Genomic DNA, 24216 nt, shown 5'->3' with positions numbered 1-24216 from the left:
AGCCGTTCAGAATAAAGAGCAGTAACGTTTTTTTTTTTTTTTGAAGTTTTTTTTTTTGCAAATCTCGCATTCTAATAACACACACACAAAACAAACAGTAACTTTCAGCGAGCTTATATATCCCCAACGTCATGCGCTCAATTCAGAGCCAGTAACCCCCGAAGATATTTGAATAATGTTTAAGGAGTATAAGCACCTAATGTTTTGGTACATGTTTATGCTTTACATTGGGTATTACTGTACACGGACCACCATATGATATTCGCCTACGACTATGAATAAATTATTATTGATTTTTTTTTTTCGCCTGTTTAGGTCTGAACAGCCGAGCGGTGAATGTGTCGTCATAGTCAAGTCTCACGTGATGTATGAAAGAAACAGCAATATAATCGTACTTCTGTCGCTTGAATTCACTATAAGGCTCAAGCCAGCCTAGCTGAATAACAGGAATCACAACACGTTAATAGTCAGCGATGATATCGCTGTTTTTTTTTTTTTTTCATGCTGCGCGCGGCCTAGACCTAGACATGGCTGTGGCGTCCAAGCCATCGCGCGGCGGCTGCAATCGAAACCGAAACTGGTGAGAAAACAAAATTTAATTATAAATTATTGAGTGGTCGTAGGAGAAAAATATGTGTGATCCATATATAGTAATGTCTTACGCATCCTTAGCAAGAAATATACCACCAAGATTTTACGTCTATACTCTATTTAAGCTTGCGATGGCAAAATAGAAAATGAAAGAGGGTATTGTCATGTTGCTGACACTTTTTATTTAAAGCCTCGCCCTGTCGCATTTGTGCGAAAATTATGCAAATGCATCACAAAAAACATACATGCTACTTGGTCAACCTCGGGGGCCAGCCTACATTGGGCCACGTTTGGCAGCCGAGCGTTGGGTGCCGACTAATTCCCTACCATTTACCAATATGTGGCTGGCTCCAAATATCTGACCAACCTCGTGGGCACCAAACCACGGCCCTACTTCGGGCCGATATACTTTTCGATATACCTTTCAATGCCTGTATGCGCCGTCCTTCCCGTCCTACGTGTTCCTTTTGCGCTATTGTTTTCATCGTGAAGCTGCCCTCAGGCATCGCAGAGACAAACAATCGCACGTTTCCTGGCCAAAATGCCCTATAGCTGTCGCAAAGCTACCTAGCAACTCTCGCTTCCGCGTTCTAGAATAATCGCAGGAATATTCCTAGTTTTCGCTGGAACATGCAAACGTAGGAAGTGGTCACTAGTCGTCTCTGGCTACATGCCGCTCTGAACGCTAGCCGCTCCTTGCTTCCGCCATTGTTTCCGCTGTATTTGTTTACCTTCACAGTGCAGAGTAGCAAGTCAGCGGGTTTAAACAACGCCGACTTGATTTAGCGTTTTGAAACGAAAGCTACTACGCCATATTAGCCAAGGTCAACCTGACCGACCGCTTGACCTTTAAAAAGGTGGTGGGACTTTGACCTGACTGGGTGCCCACTCAAAATTATACTGCACCTTTATTTACGCAAAACCTAACTTAAGTAAAAAATTGGGAAAAAATCGCGGATTGAAAAGGCAGTGTTACAGGTTATCACAGCTACTCTCAAGGCAAAGCTTGATCGTCCACCCAATTCAAACCGTCAAACCATGCATAACCATTCTGCTTCAACACACCTTTCGCTGGTATCACTAAGCTTATATTTTTTTATTTTTTCCCCACTGAACCACTTGCCACTCTGTGTGTCGGTAAAATGTGGCGCACGATTATGCTCAAAGGAGTATACACACCAAACTTTGGTTCCAGTTTTTTTGTTAATGATTCTTAAGACATTTCTGTATATTGATCGCCATGTGGGCTTTGCTTAAGACCTCCAAATAATTTATAAGTGAATTCTCTTTCCTCGCCAGTTTCGGTTTCGTACAAAAAGATATAGCGATATAATCGCTGACTCTTCACTCGTTGGGATTCGTGTTCTTGAAACAGGTTGGGTTTAGAGTTGTAGTGAATGAGACGACAGAGGAACGATTATATTCCTGCTTTTTCTCATCCCTCACGTAACCTAGACCTCGACTTTACAGGGATGCTACAACCATCGCTCGGCTGTTGAAACCGAAACCGAAACAAACTACAAAAAATGTGATCATAATTTATTCAACTGTTATAGGCGTGCATTGCGTATATCACCTGTTGATAAGGGTGTAGTAATGCCTTACGAATCATTACAAATTATAAAACATGACCTTGTAACTCCTTTTTTATTTTTTATTTTTCAGTGCTGTAGAGCAAGAGGATGTTTTAAAAATGTTCCTGCACAAAAGGTTGACCTCGCTGGATATATTACTTAGCTTGTCTATCGTGTTGTGATTTCATTTACAGGCATTTGATGCAAAACAGCTAATGCCTGTCGCGCGCACGATAGAAGTATAATAGAAAGAAGCGAAGGAAGGACCATGGGAAGGCGTTGCTCAAAACTGTCGTTCAGAGGCCATAGTCATAGTCAGCTCGACCACGAGGCTCGTCCAGTAACAATGATGGTAAACATGGCTGCGCCCACTATTTACGCTGTTTTGACGGTTTTAACTGTTCGTCAGTATCCTCGGTAATGCGTTTTGCGTTTTCTTCGGTGTTTTATGGGAGCCAATTCCAAATTCAGTGCAGTTAAGCGTAATAGCTTACTGTTGTTTGCGAAAATCAAGTGAGAAGAATTGGTTTATCGCTGCAAAGTTCATCGCTTCGAAGACGGAAGGTGGGTCCACATCAGCACCTGACAGTAGCCTGTTTTTTTTGTTGTTTACGTACCTTTGTCGCTGCAGACGATGGGCCTGGAACAGAGCAGTCACTCGAGTGGAGGTTCTCTGAAAGTTGGCAAAGGCCGCCACACTAAGGCATCTTCGCCGCGCCCTTCGATTAGTTCGGATTCTGACGTCCCGTATGTGTCGTCAACAGTCAACAACCCGATCGGAGGTATGTGCTCATGTTACTCCTAGTGCGAGAATGCCCGCATTTCGCACCACTGGTTGCGGGGACGTTAAAAAAAATAAAAATAAAAAGTGTATTAAAAACAATCTGTGCAAATCGTCGAAACAGCGTTCACTTGTCAGAAATTGCTGTTGCTGGTAATTGTAATGCTGTGATAAGCTGATTATGGGAGCATAAAGCCATGTCGTCATAACGATCATGACATAAGGGGGGGGAGAGGGGGGTAGTGCGGCTCCATTTCTTCCATTCTGCTGCTCCCTGCTCCAGAACTGCTCCAAGCACCGCTTGCTTCAATGTTTTGCATCAAATTTAGCAGGATTTTTGCCGCACATGGTATCGCCTGCAAAAAAGAAAAAAGAAAAGAAAATTGATCGGATGCAATTCGATTAAGCAACAATGAAAAGCACAGCAGGATGATGGCGTGCGATGAGTTGCGTGTACATGCTCTAGGGGTCGCCGTAGTTGAAACTATTGTAAAATTTTCCAGGGGCTTTAAACGATTGCAGCGCACCGGTGGCAGAATTATTATGCTGCTTATGCTTAGCCTAATACATATAAAGTTTTAGCATAGAGCATGATCAGTGTTTATTTAGAAGTAAATTGAAAGCAAGCCACAGAGGATTGGAGGCAATTTATTGCAAAAAAAAAAATGTTTCTGTTCACTTGACATAGCACCTTTTCCTACCAAAATTTGTTTTACCAGTGATGACAAAAGTGAGAGCAGCGAGCGAAGCAGAAATTGCAAACTACCACGAGCTGTTAACAAACTTTTCTGGCATCAAAGAACTGCTTGAGTTGTTTTGTTGGTGCCATCGAGCATCTTTGTTGACAAGTGTGTCAAGCTTACATCAAACAAAAGCATATTTGAAGCATTATGGGGGTGACGCAATAAAGGTGGCAGTAACTATAAAAGTTCTCAAGAGTGTTGAAACCCGTACAGGTCCTCTCGCTAGCGTGTTGAAATTAAGGAAGCCCCAGCTTCACTCAAGTTAAAACATGAGAAACCACTGCCAGAAGGAGGCTGTGAAGTGAATCTGAATGAGGAAAAGGCCACTCTTTAGCGCTGTCTATCCTCCTTGAAGGTACTACGGTCTAGTACCAAGGAATTAATCAGGGCAGTCATGGGACAATAAAGGATCTGCACAAGATATGCAGCGGAAACGTGCTGCTAGTTGAGGTGATCAAAGTTGTAAGGGTGTTCGAATGCACCACATGTTTGAATCTGTCAAGTCAAAATAGTCGGAAGCTTTTTGTCAAACTTAATGTTCTGGTATTAGCTGTAGAAGCAAGCATTATGTTTGCTGCTAGACTGTTCCAAACTGTTGCTGTATTCAGTTGTGTTATTTTAAGTATCTGTACATGTTTTGTCTGTCTGTCTTCTCAGAGATGCGTGCATAGTTAGCAAGGCATTCAACATTGAATCAAATGGAATATTTTTGTATGTTGGGAATAGAAAAATTGCAGTTATTAAAAGTGTTTTACCTTTGAAGCATGCTCTGAAACAAATTTGATTGCGCCAAAGCTCTCGTATTGCTCCAAAGCTGCTCCAAAATGCCTTTATTACTGTTCCCTGTGCTGCTTCAAAATGCTTGAGCCTGCTTCCACCACTGTAACCTGTTACACCAGAAAGTGCACATTGCAGTTCATTCTGTTTTTACAGGACTGTTGACTGATAATTGGTTGTCCATTTATTAGTGCTCATAACAATCCTTGGCCCTGTTATAGACATCATGCAAAATTGCTGCCATCTATCAGACCTTCAGCGAACCCGCCCCGCGATGCCATGTTGAAGGGTTGAGTGAGTCGGCCACGCTGCTGTGGCTGCTGCCGTCGCACTAGCTGTGCCTATTTAGTGCTGTAGTTTTTGTGCTATTTGCTCGTATTCAGAGCAAAAAAATGCCGGAATAATAGACTAGTACACGCTGCTTACATCCCCACATTGCCATTTTACTTCGTAAAGCGATACTGCGCTGCCAAAACTTGCAAACAACATCAGCATAGCTATAGAGGGCAAAACCCGCGTTGCCGCTTCTAATTTCCCTCTCTGCTTCGGCTGATTCCTTAATACACTGCTAAAATAGACGTCCGTGAATGAGTTTAATATTGCTTTCAGGTGCAAATTCCACTTGCGATGTGATTATGCTGCATTAGCCACCACAGAAGGCTTTCGAGTCCTGTGCAAGCCAGTTTCAACATATGTTACTGCACCTGGTGCTTGGCCTCGATCGTTGGCATTCCATAGTACGTTGTACGAATACGCATAAAGGAAAGAGCTTTGTAGTGCTTTTTTTATTTATTTTTTTCGAAAATAGGATCAGTGCCAAACAAACACTGCGCTGCGATGGACCTGAAAGCATTCACAATACAGCGTGCGCACTACTGTTCCCATACCCTCTATGGACCTTTAGCGGCAGATGTATCTGTGTAAACAACCAAACAACAACTCCCAACAACATGAATTTGCCTGCAAAACACAAGAGGTTAACGACATGATTCCACGCACGCTGATTCTCCTCAGATAGCTCCTGTTGCCGTCACATCGTGGTTCCATTTCTTGAAAATGGATACATTAGTAGATACATTATTGATACAAAATTCACACCTTAGCCTGCGTAGTCACATCGCAGAGATCTGCCATTTAGAGATCTGGAAATAAAATTTTCCGTTCGAATTAAAGAGAGCAGTCTGGCGCATTTGAAGTGTGGCAACGCTTTCTATTAGATACCAGGGCGTATACAATGTGGAAAATCTCTGGAGAGCTTACATGCATGAAGCAGTATATTTTGGGTTGAGTTGGCACAATAAACAAGTCAAAAGCAGCGCTCTTGCAGATATATAATGCGAAAAGGCTATGCAAAATCCTTCTACAGAAAAACGTAACACACTGTGGGAGATATATTTTTCTGCCTTAGCCCTGAGTACAAATTTGAAATCTTTCATAGCAGGCTAAATAAGATACCATTTTGCAGTTGAGGTGCACTGTTGAACGAAAATGCGCCTACAGTGCGAGAGCCGTGGGACAAGGCTACAAGAAACAAAAAAAACTCAATGGGTATAACTTGCTGCTTCTTTTCTTCGATAACCTTATTTTAGGTTTGCGTGCGGCAAGGAACACAACGGTGTGTTGGCATTATTGGTGATAACGAGCACTAACCTAGTGGCCACACAAACCTTGTTCTATTCCGCTGGCCGTTGCTTGGTTCAGCTACCTTCAAACATGGCGGAAACGTGGGCGCCAGCTGCTAGATGGCAGCACTTTTGCATAACGTCCATAGTACTGAAGTTGGTGATCCAATCTGATGTGCTCTTATTTGCGAAAGCTTTACTTGGCTTATGGGGCATAAGCTAGAGATGTCTTTGGATCACTTTTTTATCATACTAGGTAGCTTGATGGAAACCATTGTTCAAACGACTAAGTGCCTAATGCTGCCTTTTATTTCAGTGGTTTGGTAGCTTAATTTTTATCATGTGTGTGAATGCAGCATGTTTTCTGAACAAATTTTGATCCCGTACACTTTAATAATCAGTGCTCACTTCCTACTTCCCTGCATTCGGCAAGTTCAGTTTGGCACTGTTTTGCCTTTTTTTAGTGCTCGAACATTTGAGTTATCTTTTACGTACGTCAAATCATTAGCTGAGCCGTCTTAACCAGGTTTACTGCTGCTAGACCCAGCTTAAGCCTCATGGGACTGTTTCAACTTGCATCCAGCTTTTATACTTTATTTTAACAGAGACTAGACCGCTGCTGCACACAGAGGCGTACATTAAGGTGAATGGGGACTGGGACTTGCGAAACGTGTAGTGAGCCCGACACACTTGAGCCTATACTACTAGACAGGGCATGGCATGTACTATCAGCGACAAATGAAACACGAGCATGAAAAATAAAGTGACAATGCAAAAACAGAAACGTATTAGCTCTTGTGGAAGAAGCACAAGCGAGTTTGGTTGGCGCTTCCAAAGGCCAGTCCTTCTTCCTTTATGCGGAAGTTAACTTGCACTAGTATTGAGCTTCCTGTTCATTTAGCTGTTAATTTTTCGATTCTGTTGTTCATGTTTATTTTATCGCTGATATCACTACTGCCACCTTTTTTCGATCCCCAATTTTCGTTCCTGTCTTCCCTCACAGTGCAGTTGAAATTTCCTCTATGAGTGAAACAGTTACTGCTTCTTTTCCTTGTCCATATTCCCCACTGCTATCCATATTAAAAGTTGCATGTTTAGACATAGATTAGCATTGACTCTTGTTGGCTTAGAATTCACTTCATGGCTTGGCACTTCCTTGCCTGATAAGAGCACATAGTTTCGAGATTGTAAATTTGCATGATGGATTTACTTAAGGAGGAGGTTATGAACAAAAGAAAAGGACCCATGAATGTCTCCTAATATCAAGCCTCTCCTATCTTATTAACCTGCTCCTTCTGTTGAGATTGGGAATTTACATGATAGAACTGAAGGAGGTCACCAACAAAAGGAAAGGACTGGTGAATGTCTCTTCACACCTCTTCTATCCTCATAACCTGCTCCTTCTCCTCCTCTTTTAATTCTGGCATTGCACATTTTCTGGGCAGAGCTCTTTTACCTGCTCATCATCCTCATTATGACATGCCTGCATGCTTTTAATACATTAATGTGCTGTTTTGCTCTAACATCCGCTTACAGCGCTTAACGTTTGTGGTGATGTCGGATGGTCTTCCCGGGTATTGACTGAGTTCACGTCTCATGGCTCAAAAATTTCCAGCAGTATGGAAGCATTGCTGAACTCTCATGGACAAAGTGTTCACAGTACCAGCGACTGGATGCTAGCTCCTACTACTCATTTCATTACCTTTATCATAATTTGCACCTTCTGGCTTCCTCTTGGAGTGCCTTTTGGCCAGCCTTCGCAATTGGAAATGCTGTTGAGATTTCACACCAGCACTAAATAAAAACTTTTTGAGTAATTTAAAGTTGCTTCACAGTGCTGGGGCTATGACTTCACGAACTCTGCATTTCCTCCATTTCAAATTTTCCTGTGCTTCTATCTCTTGTCTACTCTTATAACGCTTTCTTTCGCTGTACTAACCTCTGCTTGCTCTTTCTTCTCTCCACACTTCACTCATTTCTTTTCCTGGCGGCACTGGTAACCACTTGCTTCGTGCCCGCTGAAAGAGTCCCCAAAGCTGGGCAGCAAGAGTCCTGCGCACCTTTTGCGAAACTCTCCACGTCCTTCACCAAAGCCACGCCCTCACTCATATGCTGGCACTTCAGGTCACAGCATTGTGGTCGTCAAGGAGGGAAGTGTGGACTTGCAGACACCGGAGAATGACGAGGACCTTATTAAGCTGCAGGTAAGAGAATGTGCAGTTTTTACATTCTCTCTGGAGAAGTTCAGCATTATGTCACATGTTTTAGTAGACAACGTAACAGTCCTAGAAATTGTTATATACTTAATGTGAAAAATATTGCACCGGAACAATTCTTGCGTGAAAATCATTGTCATGGTTTTGTGTTGAGCAGCGTTGGAATTCCCTGATAAGCCATTCTCCACATTTGCAGTAACCATATTCCACGAGAAGAAAAGCTTTGAGGGAGCAGGACATCTCATATATTAGATGACTGTTTATAAGGTGTGGTATACTCAGTCAGTGAATAGCAAGACATCTCATGCCTTAACAGAGCAATACCCTCACCTAGAAGCCCACTATTTTTCCTGATTGAAGCTTAAACAGGCACTGATCATAACTCAGTGCAACAACTAATAGTAAAAATGTTTGTGTGTCTCGTTCTGGTTGTATTGATGTTTGTCAATTCGAAAAATGTGCATTTATTGCTGAGAATATCAGATTCACAAAGGTGGCCAACAGCCACTAACACAAAGGAAAGCTTAGAAGATGACTTTTTTTTTTATGAATCCGAAGTATTAATTAAACACGGAGATATTGATTAGAAAGTATAAGAAAAAAACAACCACTTTCTGGCAGTAAGGTCCTTAACCCATGACCTCCGAATTTTGCATCTAGTGCTCTCTACGGCAATGGCTGTTTCATCTTCCACTTTCTTAGCTATGCTGTGTGTAACCTATCCTTGAGAGTGTTCGCCATTGGCCTCCACAGCAGTGGATGTTGAATTTACCACGAGTGTCGCCTAGAATGTGATCTAGTAGGGTGGGTGAGAGCTGTGTGATAACCTTCTTATGCTGCCTGTGACGTCAAGACTGTCAGTGTCTTTGGATTGTTGGCTCCCACATTTATGTGATAACAAAGCCCCTCATTTTCTCTTCATTTGTTTGCTCATGAGGTTTATAAAATCTCTTTCCTGCCATTTAATTCAGAAGCTATGATGTCAAGATTACAAGTTGCAGTTCCAGCGTTGCCGCAATGAGAAACAAGCAAGCAGCATCATCTCTCCGTTAGATCTCAGTGTAGCCAAAAGCCCATCACAAAAGTGCACCAGTGCTCAGTACATATGGCCAGCAAGTGTCGACATTAAGTGATCGCTTTGCCATTGCTATTGCAGCAGAACAGCGTTTGCAGCTCTCTATCAGCTTGCACTGATTGATGCGCTAAGGCACTAAACATAGATCTATAAAATTGTTTGTTCTGATGATATTTTATTCAGCCAGTTGTTTTTGTTTTTCAGGTAGTATAAGTACTAAAAGACTATTTTGGCTCTAATTCTTGAGAAAATGTTAAGTGTTTAAAGCTGTGTTTGTAAAATGAAATGAGGAACTGTCAGGCATAATAGCGCTTGTATGTTCACGTGTAAAAACTGCATTGTTTATTTAGTCTTAACTGTTGTTCTGGGTTGTGTGAAACAGTGGGAGTGCCATGTGAGTTGTGACACCATTAGAAATGTTCCAGAACTGTCGTAGCCAGAGCATGATACTTTTGAAGCGAAAAACTTCACTAAGGTCGGAGCCGAGCTTCGCGTATGCCATATGCTGTGACGTCACAGCCAAGGCCAGCTGCGCAGCACCCTCGCCAAGCTCTGCTGGCGTTGCCTAGCTACACTTAAGAGGTGTGCAACTCCTCCTCGTTAAAAAAAAAAAAAAAGAAAAAAAAAATGAGTCTCCATTCGGGAATCAAACCTCCATCCTTTGGATCCCTAGCCGAAGCGCTTTACCGCTTTTCCACGCCCCGGGTCATGAAACGCTCTTCATAATTCCGCTTGTCTACCGTGAGGGAGATAGCGGGATTCTGCGAGTGACAGATACTGAAATTGGCGCTCAATTTGAAAGTACCAAAGGCTAAAATAGTGAAGTCACTCTATTAGGGTGACATCAAGGATGTGACGTCATCCATCTGTTGTCAGCTATGAAGACCAAGTGGGAACAAGTGCGCTCCAATGCCACTGGGCGGCACTTCTTGCCTTTCGCGAGTGGCAGATGCTGCACCTTTCCTTTCCTGTAAACCAATTATAGAACTCCGGTGAACTTAGACGCGCTCGACATGGAAGCCAAGGAGAGTTTAGCTGCTGGTGAATGGCGCAGAAGAATTGAGAAATTAACTTCTTCTGATCCCGAGGTAGTCACTGCTTTCGCTACGTATATCCAGGCATAGCAGAGCTAAGCCATCTTTCTTTTTCATGATTCTTGCGCATGGCGTCACGTCAGCACTTACAGTGGGCAAACCTATTACTCTAGTAAGTAACAATTCAATGTGGATGATAGCGACAAGCAAACAGCGCTTTGCAAGTAGAGAGCGAGCACGTGGAGCCTCCCGATGACGAAAGGCATGTAAACTTGTGGACAGTGCATCAAAACACACAGTTGCATTAATCCTTTGGTACCATCTTACCAAGCCCCTGAGTTCCAGAGAGACTTGGTTAATTTTCTTCTTTGATTGAATATAAGTCCTACTAACTGCATTATCTCACACTACATGAGCCCGCAAACGTTGGCGCACACTTCAAGGATATTGACCCTTTTTTTTTTAGTTAAATTCCAGTTAAAAATTGAACTGAGCATGCATGTGTTTTGTTTTTTTTATCGGTTTTAAACTGCACAACAGGTATCTCATATGCAGTTTGGGGGCTTTAAATCCCGCATGCCAATCATACTAGGTCATGCTAGGCATAGCTATATCTCTTAGGTCATATCCCATATGATGTGACAAGGAAAGTAAGCCTAAAACATATCTTGTCGTTCTTGTTTACAATCATCGTCGTCGTCGTCGTCATCATCATTGTCGTTGTTGTTGTTGTTGTTATTATTATTATTATTATTATTATCATCATCATCATCATCCACTTTCCTTTCAGGTGTGTCTCATATCCCTAACGCTCCCAATAATTCAGCTTTGAGCTCCATTACTGTGCAGTGACACTGTGGGCTGCTGATTTTACACTTCATTCCAGCCATACACAAGCGCACCTTTTCTTGCCAAAACTTACTATTGTGTGCAGTCTTCTGCTGTGTGGAATTTGCCTGGGCACTTCTGATTTCCTGATTCACGGGCTTTCCTGTCCCAGCCATAGGTTTCCTTCTCTAATGTCTTACTGGCAGGCTTCTGCTATTAATTGTTAAGTTATATAGAATAATGCAGTACGTGACTACTCTAAATTTTAGTGTATTTCATGCTGGCAAACTGTCCATGTTTGTCTCACAAGCTTTGCTTGAGACGCCAAGGTTTCCTTGGCCGAACAGCATGCCGATTGGGTACATGTGCTAGATCGAAGAAATTTTAATTTTCTTTTGATCTTTGTACAATTCAAAACATCACTAGCTAGTTATGCATTGCAGAATATTTATTTGGAGTCCAACTATTAAAATTCTGCTTGTCTCTGCAGGGCAGGAAGCTTTTTAAGTAGCCATCAAATCCTTTCGTAAGAAGCTTGAAAAAAAAAAACAGCAGACTTTTATCTCCCCATGGGACAACATTGTAGAGTAGCTGTAATCACTTTTCTAACATGGTCCTGCAAGCGAACATTTTGTACGCATGCCGGTTGGCCTTGTATATCACTAGCATGGGAAAAAGGCGGCAAATGATTATTTCTCAACATTGCATAAACTTGTAGGATCAACCAGCTTGGAAAAGGTGCCTTTGTTTATTTCACGATTGCATTTGGTTCTTATTTTCTCAGGCCATACCCCAGTTCTGGCCTATACTGAAGGGGAGCCTGCACAGCCCAATCATATGTGACACTGACGTCGGAGAGAGGTTGGATCACCGTGCTGTGAATCGGCTGGCCTCCCGTTACCAGGAACACCTGAGGCAGTGTGCCGAAGTCGTCAGCACCGAGCAGAATGCTTTGGCCGCACGAATCCGTGAGGTATGTTCATAATATATTCACAAACCAACCAAGAACGAAAGGAGTTGGCACAAGTGGGATGCACAGTTTCAGTGCTCTGGTTATCACTTTGGAAGTAGTGTTTGTTTTTTTAATTCATTCTATTTTCACTCATCATATGCTCAATGATCAGTGGGCAATCACGTGCGATGAACCATAAGCCAGAAAAACTTTAGTGGAGTACTTATTTTTACAGGATAGCAGTGATTAGATAATAAGTCCAAAGTGACTTGATGCATCTCTAAGGTGCATATTGTATGGGGCATGTGGGAAGTATGGGTGCCATAAATACTGAGTGCCTCGCCGTGGTGGCTCGGTGGCTAGGGGGCTCAACTGCTGTACCCAAGATCTCTAATCCGGTCCTGGCCACAGTGACCTCTTTCGATCGAGGTTGAAATTCAGGGCGCTCATGCACTGCATGACGTCAGTGCACTTTGAAAAACCTCAGGTGGTCAAAATTTCTTTAGCCCTCCACTACACTACGGCATTCTTCATAACCAGATTTGCTTTGGGACATTAAACTCTGTAAAGAAAAATAAAGCTATAGTATTCAGAGATCCATGCTATAAGTTTACACAATGAATTTAAGCAGAGGTGCTGTGCTAGAAGTTTGCCTTAGTCATTCAGTATTTCCTGGACCATGATGTCTTCTGGCACAGCTGCAGGTCTTGCATTACTCATTAAAAGGTCCAGTGTGGTTTGTAGTTTTTGTCATGAAAAGAGCATAAGGACGCAGAGCCTTGACTCATCTAGACTACAGCAAAATCGGTGAAATGCTGCAATGCCCCTCTATGTTTAGTTCTTATGCTAGTACTGAAACCAAAAATAGGATCAACACTGCAGCAGGCAGCCTTAACTCAGCTTTTTAATTTCTGAGTAGCTATTTAGTTTCATTAATGCCTGAAATTCTCCAGTAAAGGGGTATAACACGAGGATTAGGTGGTGGTATGAATGTGATTTGATGCAGCCTTGAACTAAAGTGGATTCAAGTGATGCATGGCATCGACGGTCAAGTTATTCCTGTCTCAACAGTTTTCACAAAAATGAAGACAGATGCGTGGTAGTCGGTACCGAGGTAGGGTAAGCAGCTTTGGGATGGCTGGCGAGGCTTGTTAGAGGATGAGCTCATAAAATGACTGAAATATCGTGTGATGCATGATAAAACTTACAATGAAGGGCAGCTTATAGATGCAACATCTCGATTCATGATTATTAGTAAGGTTAACCTAGATTTGAATGTGGCAAGGCAACACCGAAGTATAATAGGAGTAGGATGAAAATTTAAATCTGGCTGCACGATTTCTTGAACCAGTTCAAGTGTGATGGACAGGTTAAATTGATGAGGGTTCCAAATTGGGCATCCAAATTTCAGTTTAGGTCTGAAAAATGTTAGATAAGTCGGTGCTTCCACTAAGAGGAGGTGAGTCACAGGTTTCAATAGACATTACTAAGAGTGAGATTGGCTTCACTAGTAATGTTCATTACACGTGTGGATTAGTTGAATTTCTTAGAAATAATGATGCTGAGATATTTATATAAATTAATAAAGGGCATTTGATTGCCACATATGAGATAATTTGAGTGTTGGTAGAGTGTTGGCAACATTAGAATTAAGGCGAATGAGAGTGGAGGGATATTGGTGTAAGAATAGAAGTAGGTGTTATGTTCTTTTTGTTCTATTTGGCTCATGCATGGCGTGAACAGGAAGCGTCCGCAGCGAGTGGCAGAAAAAATCTCATCACCTCATCACGCTTTGCTGGTTGCCATAGCAACGAGCTGCAAAAGCTGCGAATGGGATGACAGCACGCGCTATAGGTACCCCTGTGGCAAGGCGTTAAAAAAGGAGAATGAGCGGAGAGGACACTGTAAAAAGAATGGAAGTGGTTGATAGAGCTGTGTTGTGGCGCAAGCTACAAGAGGAAGCGTGAGAATCGGTCGCCACATGCAGCGCATTGCATGAGCAAGCTTTCGCCTTCGTGCACATAGGTGCTCCTAAGTGTCTCTATTTTTTTAAGTGGTTAAATGGTCACATATTCATTCATATATGTGAGACACACTTAGCTCACACTGTCAAGATGGTTTAGTCTATGTAGCACTTGCATGCAGTGCCAATGATAAAAAGATCCATTGATCTGAGTTTTACAGTTAGGATTGTCCTTACTTCATGTGGAAGCGAACAAAAATTCAAAACAAAAATGCAGTTTGTTTCAGATTTGCCTGAAGGCTTTTAATTTTCTCTTTTCTAAGCTGACTCGTGTGTTTAAGGGGATACGCATGTCAAAAAAATGTTTTTTTTTTCTTTCAAAACTGAATTTAGTTACTTTAACTTTTTTAGCAAGCCCCACTCATTCTTCTTTCACATATGGAAACATCTTAGCCACGAATGGTCATGCCATGATTCTTAAAAAGTTGGCTATAACATTCATGGCGGCTATGACAGGGGCAGATCCGACTCATTTTTAAGCATGTGATGCGTAAAGTACATGGCATTGCCTGCAGTCGAGCTTGTGCAAGCCTGTATGCCTATACTTTTTCTCCTAAAGATCAGCTTCTCTGCTTTACATTCCCGGGAAGTAACGATAAGAAAAAAAATTTTTGCCAGAAGCGAGCGAGTCTTTTATGGGACCTTTGTAAACTTTCATTCGTGTCTTTCTCCACTTCTTATTTTGGACCAAACATGACTTTTGTGTGCAACAGTTTGTGTACTTATTTTAACCACACCAGGGCTAAATTTCGCACTCTTAATCTTTACAGCGAGTTAAATCTTATTGCAATATATTTAATATTTTTAAGACTCAAAATTTCTCACTATTCAGGTGTCGGCCACTGAAAACAGTTCACCACATTTAAAATTGTCCCAAAATGGTGCAGCCTAAGGGAACAACATTAATCTACCTATTACATAGTATAGTTGCTAGAGGCAAGAAAAACCATCTTTCACTGTTCTATCATGCTTACTGCCATGTTCACCAGCTTATGGAGTGTAGCCTGTGTTTTTGCCGTGCACTGCATTAGAGTATCGCAGTGAACTATCCAGCAGCTACACAAGCACTCACTGTTTTTCACTTATGCCTGACATTCAGGACATAAAGCATTGAGCAATCTTAGAACTAAAAGTAGACTTGGAAAGAAAAGATGAAGCTTCATAGGTGACACAGCTTTCATTTACCACAGCTTTCATTTACCTGACTTTGATAGCAAGGGAGCAAAGTTCCTGATGATCGTGTGCCCGTAATTGGATGTATATGTCAGTGGGAAGGTCTTCTATTTTTCTGGGCTCGCTGGCATGCTGAAAGGTGCAAGAGCATACTTGGAGTATTGTCACATCTAGTGGCGCTTCAGCAGTAGGGGTGTCAGTTCAGCTGTTCACTTGGCAGGTATGCAGCAACCTTTTCACCTGGTAGTATTAAGTAAGTATTATGGTTCTACATATGGCGCACTGATGCCGCAAGTGTGGCAGACAAAAGTTGAAAGAAACGCGGGAAAGGTGTCCGCATTATTCTGGACCGACATCCACAAGTTGGCTACCCGGAGGCCTCATTCTCTCTATCATCGTATCTGTCCTTCTGTCTTCTTCCAGTCTGTACTCTGCCTACCTTATATTAGCAAAATATCTTGTCGGCATAACTGATTTTTTTTTATTGACAGGCTTTATTTTTTTATGTTTTGGAGAGACACTGTGAGCAGCATAAATGCAGAGCGCACTCAAGGGGGAAGCAGCCATAGCCTTAACTTCACAGTTGTATGCATCCTCATTGTGTGACTCTCTGAGGGCTTCACGTGTAAGCAAGGTATATTTGACCGGCATGCAGGTTCTTGATAAGGTAGTATTGCATTTGGTAGGCACTCTAGGATCAATAATAGCAGTTTTGCAATATCCCTCAGGAGGGAAATGTATCACATCTTTTCATCACTTAGGTACGTGGCAAAACGATGAGGCTAATAAAAAGGAATAAGATTAGAGTGCAGACAGCAGTGGTCAGACTGGTGTCAGAAACAGATAGCAGGTAACATTTTAGTTGAGGTCAAGGAAAGGAATTGGACATAGGTGAGGCATGTAATGCAAAAGGAAGGTACCAGCTTTCGAGAGAAGGCAAGCTGCCAAGGGCTGGCAGAGAGTCGTACCGGCAGATAAGATTAGCAAATGGTGATGTAGCTGTGGCTAGCACTGACAGGGTAAATTGGAGATCAATAGGAGGGGCCCTTGTCACACTGTGTCTGTAAGGGGGCTTGCTATAATGGTGGCAGGTGACGGGTGCCTGTTTATGTGACCTGCAAAGACAGGCATTTCCTCATTATTTGGTTTGAAAACAGACAGGGGCAAACTGGAGAGCTCAAACATGCGGAGGACTGAAGGATGTGCCTTTGATGAGTTCAGATTTGTTTAAAGCAACGCTATCTGCCGGGCCATTTGGTTGTAACCCATATGTATCAGCAGCGCAAACACAATCGGGAACAAATGCAGGTAGGTCAGGGCGTTGAACTTTCAACTTTATTTTAAAGAAACTGAAACCCGTACTGATATACACTCGAGGTTTTAAATGCCCACCAGGGGAAATAATCAAGGTAACGTGGCAGTCAGAGCGCGCAAACAAGCGGGGAATCACACATTGTCCAGGACGTCAAAAGATAACGAGATGAACATCATTGCTAAAACCAGAGAAGAAGTGAAATGGAAATAGTGCTTATGCAACCTTTCTTAAGCCCTGAGATGTAGGTGGCTTCAACAATTTTGCGCGTCATTTGGTTTTTATGTTTCTTCAGGATGCTTGTTTTGTTAAATCTGGGAATGCATTTCTTTGTGCTGTCATATCCCCGGCAGTGTGGGGGCAAATTCTCAATGACACCCCAGATATGTTGTTCCTGTTTTCCATTAACCTTTCGTTTGAACATCTTACTGTTAGGCTTTTATATGCCTTACCGCATATAAAAGCTACCGCAAGCTAAAGGAATGGAATAAACAATTACATTCTGATCAAGCCCCGAAAGGGTTGTGGTGCCTAATTGTACAGCCACTTTTCTTTTTCTTAACTTTGTTGCACTGGCACGATAGGCACAGTGAGGCTCGCCTATGAGGTGTGTCAAATTCGAGGAATGCATAGACAGCTTTATGGTCGCATTTGCAGCAGTGATGTGCATATAACCTTTAGCAATGTGCACTCATTTCTGGAGTGGGGAGGCAGTGGGATTTCAAAGTGCATGGCAGTTATTTGAGCATCTTCTTCCATTCAACTATGGACCCTAAAAAGGAATAACGCTAGCTGCTAGGAGTAAGGGATGTTTTAACATTTTTACCACTCCCTGATGTCTTAAAACTTGGAGCAGGAGCAGCGGAACCGTTGGATTGAACTCATCTGTCATCAGCAGTAAGCTCTTGTTTAGACATCCGCGTAATTATTCTCATCACACACGTGTGCCTTGTCTTAGAAGAGCTGTACAAGGCTACCTTCTTGTCACATATTCTTTGTAGAGCGATACAGTATAGTAAGCCAGAAAGGCACCCTTGTTGTTTCCTTTTCCACATATCGTTAACATCAGCCTGTGGCTGACGGCTCCACTATTTCACGCCCATCTTCAGTCGTAAATTCCCTCACCTCATGGACATGGCGGGATTAAAAAGGTCTTGGGTTCGATTTCCACCTCGTTGTGTGCAGCGGTACACGATTTTCTTTTATGCTTCATGTTGTGCTGCTTGAGAACTGCTTTTTATGTAGAACTTGCAGCACTGTCAAGTTTCAACGGCAGTATTAGTGACTAAATGTAATGTATGTGGCAGCATATCAGACAGCACACGAAGGTTACGCAATCTGGAAAAACACCAGTTGATAAAGTGCCTTTAACAAGTATGCAAGGCTTCACAGCACGCATTTATCGTGACGTTTTAAAATTATAATTTCAAAATTATGTTGCGTAATTTGCCACAGTCTTCTCAAGAGCACTCACCAACTATTAATGAGCAGCTGCATCCCCACGAATACCCCGTGATAATAAAAGATTTGTTTGGGAAGATTAGTTTACAATTGTTTCTGTGGCTCACACTTCCTTCTCGTTCCTCCAGTCAAGGGTGAGGCTTATGCGCACGAATTGCAGTGTTTTAAAAAACATGGTCTCTGAAATGACATTTGATACTTTCACATCCTGTTGTAGGGTGTATTCAAATTAGGAATCCCCTTGGAATACTATTGCACAGGACAGGCTTCTAAAACTCGGAAGGCTCATTACTGACTATAGCTTGAGTGCATTCAGAACCTAAACCTTTTTGGCACGCCAACAAGTAAGGAAACCGTGCTGCGTGCTGTCAAGGAAAAAGCAATCGGTACAGGGTAATTTTAGGAAATGTTAATTTGCAGTGTACATATTATTTGAGGCAGAAGAGCTCTAGCACTTGGTTGCATATGTTCCTACCTGTACTGCTTTGCAGTAGCTTGGACCACCTATGTTCATTCTCGGCCATCACAAACTCTAATTTGACACACTGTATTTTTCTACAAGGTGAAGACAGCTTGGGAAATATGCTCTGTTCTGGCTTTCTGCTGCCTCGCCGTTACCATTTCCCATGAAAATCACTGCTAGTACACATTGCTAACAGACGCTCCTAATATATCTGCACCCAGTGTGCAAGCCATACCAGAAACGCGCACCACCATCACTACAGCCTTGCCATTGTAGTATGTGTCGCCATCATGGGGTTTTTTTTGTCAATATTGATAGCGTTACATCCACTGTGAGACTCCTACTGTTTCATAATAGCCACATCGTGCCTCAACTGCGATGTATTACGCCAGGAGTAGGGTAGGTAATCATCACAGTTCTACTATTACAGATTGTCCACTGTATCACAGTACTAATAAGCCATCCACTATAATCTTTGGTCATTTTCTGAGCACACTGAGTGTAAGGAGAAGGTATGCTACTGATCAACTCTGCAAATTAAAAGAACATGGAAATATTCCCCTACGCTTTCAACAGTTTCAGTAACGGTTGGCCTTCTTCATATGTATGTTGTAACAAGCCTCTTAACCAAATCACTGTCAGTTTAGGCGGTTGCAACCTTCCCACGTGCCACACATGCAGCCTGTTATTTCACTTGAAAACAAATATTTTATTGCCTTCTAGACCTCACAAAAGCTATTTTGTTAGCTTACCACTGCCAAACACTAATGGCTGGCTTTTGACTGCCATGCTGAAAATTTCTTTTGAAATGCCTCCGGAGTTGAAATTTTAATATCGTTGTATCAAGATTTGTCAGGTACATACTGCCCAACAATGGTATCTCAGTGATTGGGGCCCTCTACTGGTGATCCCAAGGAATTTTGATTCTGACTGGCAGCTACATTTCATTGGATTCAAGGCACGCTGTGTACTGTGCGATGTCAGTGCACGTTAAAGATCCCCAGGTGGTCGTAATTATTGGGAGCCCTATACTGCGGTATCCCTCATAGCCAATGTTGCTTTGCAGTGTTGAACCCTATCGACCAAGTTAAGCCAAACCACTCAAAATCGTAGGATTGTTTTCCATTTCAAGGATGCACGTGGCGTTAGAAACTCGGAAGAAAGATATTATTACTCCCGATGGCAAAATCTATGTGCAAAAAAGTAGCAGAAGGTGTGTTGCGAATTTCGCTGTCTACTGCATTCACTAGTCGCCATAATCAAGCCCTCTGCTTGAGATGTGAAGGATCCTAAATTGACTTGAAATTTTTAAAAAATTATTCAGGACCTTCCAGAAAAAAAAAAGCAATACCGTGGGTTTTTCTATATACGTAGTTGTGTATGCAGCACTCAAAATGATTAAAGGGGCACTGAACTGAAATGTTGAACTTAGCAATATAGAGAGATTATTCTTCAGTAACGAAGTCACCATTTAATGTCCTGAGACTCTTCCTCATTCAGAGAGGGCACGAAAAATGAAGTGTGGTGGTGTCATTTCCATGCCATCTTTGACATCTCACCAATCAAAGGAGCTGCAGTCACGTGAATGATGGAGTCTGCGGTCGCGCAACCAGATCTTGGCTGCCCTGCTAAGCCTCACATCCCAGTCTTTTTGTTCTCTGCATCTCTGTGTAACATGTGTGTGCAGTAGGAATAGAGCTAGGAGTGAAAGAACCCACCTGACCTTATCGAGCTCAGTCACAGACTGCAGTAAAAGCTGCTGGCCACGTTTACACATGTAAACATTCAGTGATAATGACGCTTATGTGCGGCCTTCGTTGCGCTGTGTCCTGTCATGAAGTATGGTTGGGGTATTAAAACTATGCGAGCATCAGTCGCGCTCAACATGTTTGACTCAACACCACATCTGAGCGAAAAATTGGTTTTACATTACAGATCAAACGGCACAGTAGGCTGTTGGTTATCGCATGTTTCTTCATTAACTACGCAGTAATAGCAGACCCCCTTTGCAAGTGACCATGCTGTTGTCATTACAATTTCTGTGTTGACAAATTGGTTCCTGCGGTTTCTAAGTATAAACTAATAAGGCCACATTCTGCTTATGTATACTCTGCCACCTTCCGGCAAAAACTGTGCGCAGAGTGTGCTCGCATAACTTCACAAGTACACATCGGATGTGTGAATATGTTTCTCATAGAAAATCCTGTTTGTGTGCCAGCGCCTCGCTTGCTGCACACCTGATGATGGGCATTTTGAAACAATAAGCCAAGCAAGAAGTGATGTTGCAAGCATGTGGTACTTATTTAATAATGTTAAGCATATCTGAAACCATGTTCACCTTTTCACCACTGTGCACAAAAAACGTGAGGAAAACCACGCGCTTTCATCGTTCTCTGCATGCTGACGATGTGCATGCATGCGTGTGTCTGCATCAGGGACTGCTAGCGAAAAAAAGTGTAATTATTGCACCTTACAGTTTTATTACGCCTGCAGCTTGCACGAAGTAGCCAATTAGATGGGATGAACTGAGAGCAAAATGGCTAAACCGGCCACCCAGTAAGCACAGCAGAGCGACAGTACTGTTTAGAGCTTGTGGTTCTCAAGTTGCTGCGTGCAGTGGGCACACACCGAAAGATTCACTGCCCATGTTTGCGTCTAGCCTTTCTCTCTGCCATCTGACTAGTGCTGTTTTAACTGTAAGACTTATGAGGCAATATGAGACAGTCATTTCTGACTGAAACGCCACCCAGCAAGAAGTTAAGCGTTTAATTATGAATGCAGTATTTGAGAGAAAAAATAGCACTCTGCTGCCTAATCCTTAGTTTTCACATGGGCCAGTGCAGCATTAAGTCTAAAGGAATTTGCTCTGTATGCAAACAAATTAACTTTATTCACTACAATTGCATTCCATAAACTTGTGATGGGAGGTCTAGACTACCCTTCTGGCTGTTTCATTGTGTGTTCATTTGTGCTGATACTCCAAATGCAGTCTCCAGCTTAAGCCTTTCAAATTTCTAGTCAAGCGTTACATTCACTGAAACAGTGCGTAAAAAAAACAACTGGCTAGTTACCGTAATTTGTGATGAAACTATTCATTGCAGGTTGACTACGCTGTGTCTACCCTGAACACAATGATGACGGAACGACAGAAGAAGTTTGGGAAGTATGTGGAGCAACTACTCAAGGTGCACGAACTGTCCAACCTACTCCAGACCGCAGAGAGCCTGCTGGCGAAGACTGTGGAGCAGTTGGACCAGCTCAACCGCCAGCTCCCACCGGGCGAGCAGCTGGAGCCATTTGTCATGGTTACAGGATGAGTGGCAGTGTTACGTGCTCTTAGTGATTAATGAAGATTGAGGACTGAATTACATTACATCCATCAGCTGAGCCCAGCTTAAACAATTTGCAGTGTTAGTTTAAGCACCGCTTGAATAAAAGTCATTGCTATTCCAGCTATAATCCGAGAATGGGCTTTGGTTATTTATTGCTTATCAAACGCAGTGTTTTAAATGTAATGCTGAAATCCCTCAGATATTTAACTTAGCCTGGCTTAACTACTGAAAGCTGAATGCAAACAGAGATGGCCTGCATATGAATCACAGGCTGTGCATTTGTTTCTAGTCATCTATTAATGATTTCCACTGTCTTGTGAACAACAGTAACACTAATAAGTCATTGCATTCATCCAGAGTTGAGGACTGAAAAAGTGGAAGAACTCAGCCATAGCTAAAAAACTATTTGTGCAGTGCTGCTTTAAGTACTACCACTTCAATAAAAATGTTGCCATTATTGACACTTTGCCCTAGGATTGTACTGTGTGTGTCATTCATAACATGAAAACAACTGGGATGCCGGCCACAAAAAAAGGTCTTAGTTAAAAAACTCATTATAGAGCAGTTGATGTTTACTTCTGTGGTGCAAAAACCTCTCAATGGAAGGATTTGTGGACCATGTATTTCCCCTACAGCACCTAATATTTATGTTCTGCTTCAGTTGTGTGTTGGTTTGGAAACCAAGTTGTAAACTTAATGTGGATAGCTGTCGGATACTTTGCTTCATCACTATCATAAGCAGCAGCTTTTGTATAGTAGCGCCACAGACATCATATAGCTTGTGTATTTCCAGCAGCCTTTTAAATTATTCTAATTTCTGTGTGAACAACACTATTACTATTACTAATATAATAACATAATGGCTGTACTCCTGCTTCATTACATCCTATGGCAACAGCTTATGCTAATCTCGGTAGTGCCACTTGAAGATAAAAATAAATAATACAACAGGCTGTTTAACGACAGAAAGTGGATAATGTCCACATGGCAGCAAAACCAGTTTTCAGGTGCAGAGATAAGTGAACTGGCAATAATGAAACCAACAGTGATATTAGTTTCACAAGATCAATTTGCCAACTAACCAAAGTGATAAAGCAGTTATTAGTATGAAATGGGGAAAAGGCATTTGCAGTAAAAATGCAGGCAATGTATGTATGACCTTGCTAAAACAAAACAAGCAAAACTACAGCTTTAGTTTTATAATGACATTACAGTATGTATAGCAAAGTCATACATACACAATGGGAACTACACAAGTAGTGGACACACTCGAAAAGGAAATTGCACAATGTTACTACACAGAATGGGTGTATGCGTACAGCATGAAATTTTCAATGTGGTGGGATGTGAAGCTCCACAGAAAAAAAAATAATAATAAACAATGCACTTGAGCTGGTAGCATGTGACTTGGCAGAAAGGAAAGCGATAAAATGTTTCTCTTTTTGTTTCTGTTTGTCTTTTTATTCTTGCAATTTCATGCTTTCTGGACATTTAGTCACTTGGAACATGGCATAATGAATGGTGACATGCCTTTTTTCAAGCTTCAGTGTTTGCACACGTGCGAACAATGGGTTTGCTCTTGACCAAAGCATGAGATGTCCTTCAACTCTCCCTGTCTTCCTGGAAAAGTGTTTGCCCGCCATATCTTGGCGCTTATCTCACTTTGTGCTTGTGCCGACATTGATCTGACTGCATTATCAGTGCCACTAAACAGCCTTCAGTTGTCTGGGAATGTCCACTCTTGCCTTATTTGTTTCGATTTGGACAGCCATGGTGACTGTACTGTATACATTTAGTGTGATAATAGTTGTTGAGGCTTTCTGAGTCTTCTTTGTTCAGTTGTCTTTGCTGTAACATTGCCTGCATTGTACTCTGCTTTGTATCATAACATGTACTAGTTTATGCAAAAAAGTAAAGTAATCTCTTGTAAGATCTCTCATTAACTTTTATTGAAGTTACTGTGTCACAGCTGCAAAAAACACTTCTACAAAAATGGGTCACCATATCTGGCTGATTTCACCAGTAAACTACATTATGTTGGCTCAGTTTATTAGTTGGGGATCCCACAGTCAAGGCTATACCACCATTCATTTCAAAATGGTGATTTCAGATTCCTTTTCGCTGTAGACATCTCAAGCTTAAATTCAATGGTGAAAAAAATATGAAGTGCATCTTTTTATGCACTATACATGCATCTTTTACTGCCTGGTAAAAATCAACATGCCTAGGAAGGATAATGTTATTAATTTTTAATGACAG

General features: G+C 42.0%; 1 protein-coding gene across 2 annotated transcripts; it reads left to right on the top strand.

Moving 5' to 3' along the window:
- The first annotated feature begins 2468 nt into the window (after positions 1–2468).
- Positions 2469–23887, top strand: BORCS5 (BLOC-1 related complex subunit 5). Of its 2 annotated transcripts, none has more exons than XM_084584842.1 (5): positions 2469–2729; positions 2797–2947; positions 8114–8292; positions 12026–12214; positions 21727–23887. In XM_084584842.1, exons 2-5 carry the CDS (start codon positions 2800–2802, stop codon positions 21940–21942), a joined length of 732 nt encoding a protein of 243 aa, XP_084440968.1. In that variant the 5' UTR covers positions 2469–2729; positions 2797–2799; the 3' UTR covers positions 21943–23887. The 2 variants fall into 2 exon arrangements, with proteins under 2 accessions (XP_084440968.1, XP_084440969.1); XM_084584843.1 differs by having other exon boundaries at positions 2474–2729; positions 8213–8292.
- The last annotated feature ends 329 nt before the right edge of the window (positions 23888–24216 follow it).

Source organism: Amblyomma maculatum, chromosome 11 (genome assembly GCF_055883805.1).
Source record: "Amblyomma maculatum isolate TAMU_Amacu chromosome 11, ASM5588380v1, whole genome shotgun sequence".
Taxonomy (NCBI): domain Eukaryota; kingdom Metazoa; phylum Arthropoda; class Arachnida; order Ixodida; family Ixodidae; genus Amblyomma; species Amblyomma maculatum.
The sequence above is the reverse complement of the archived record's forward strand: the minus strand, read 5'-3'. Positions and strand labels throughout refer to the sequence as shown.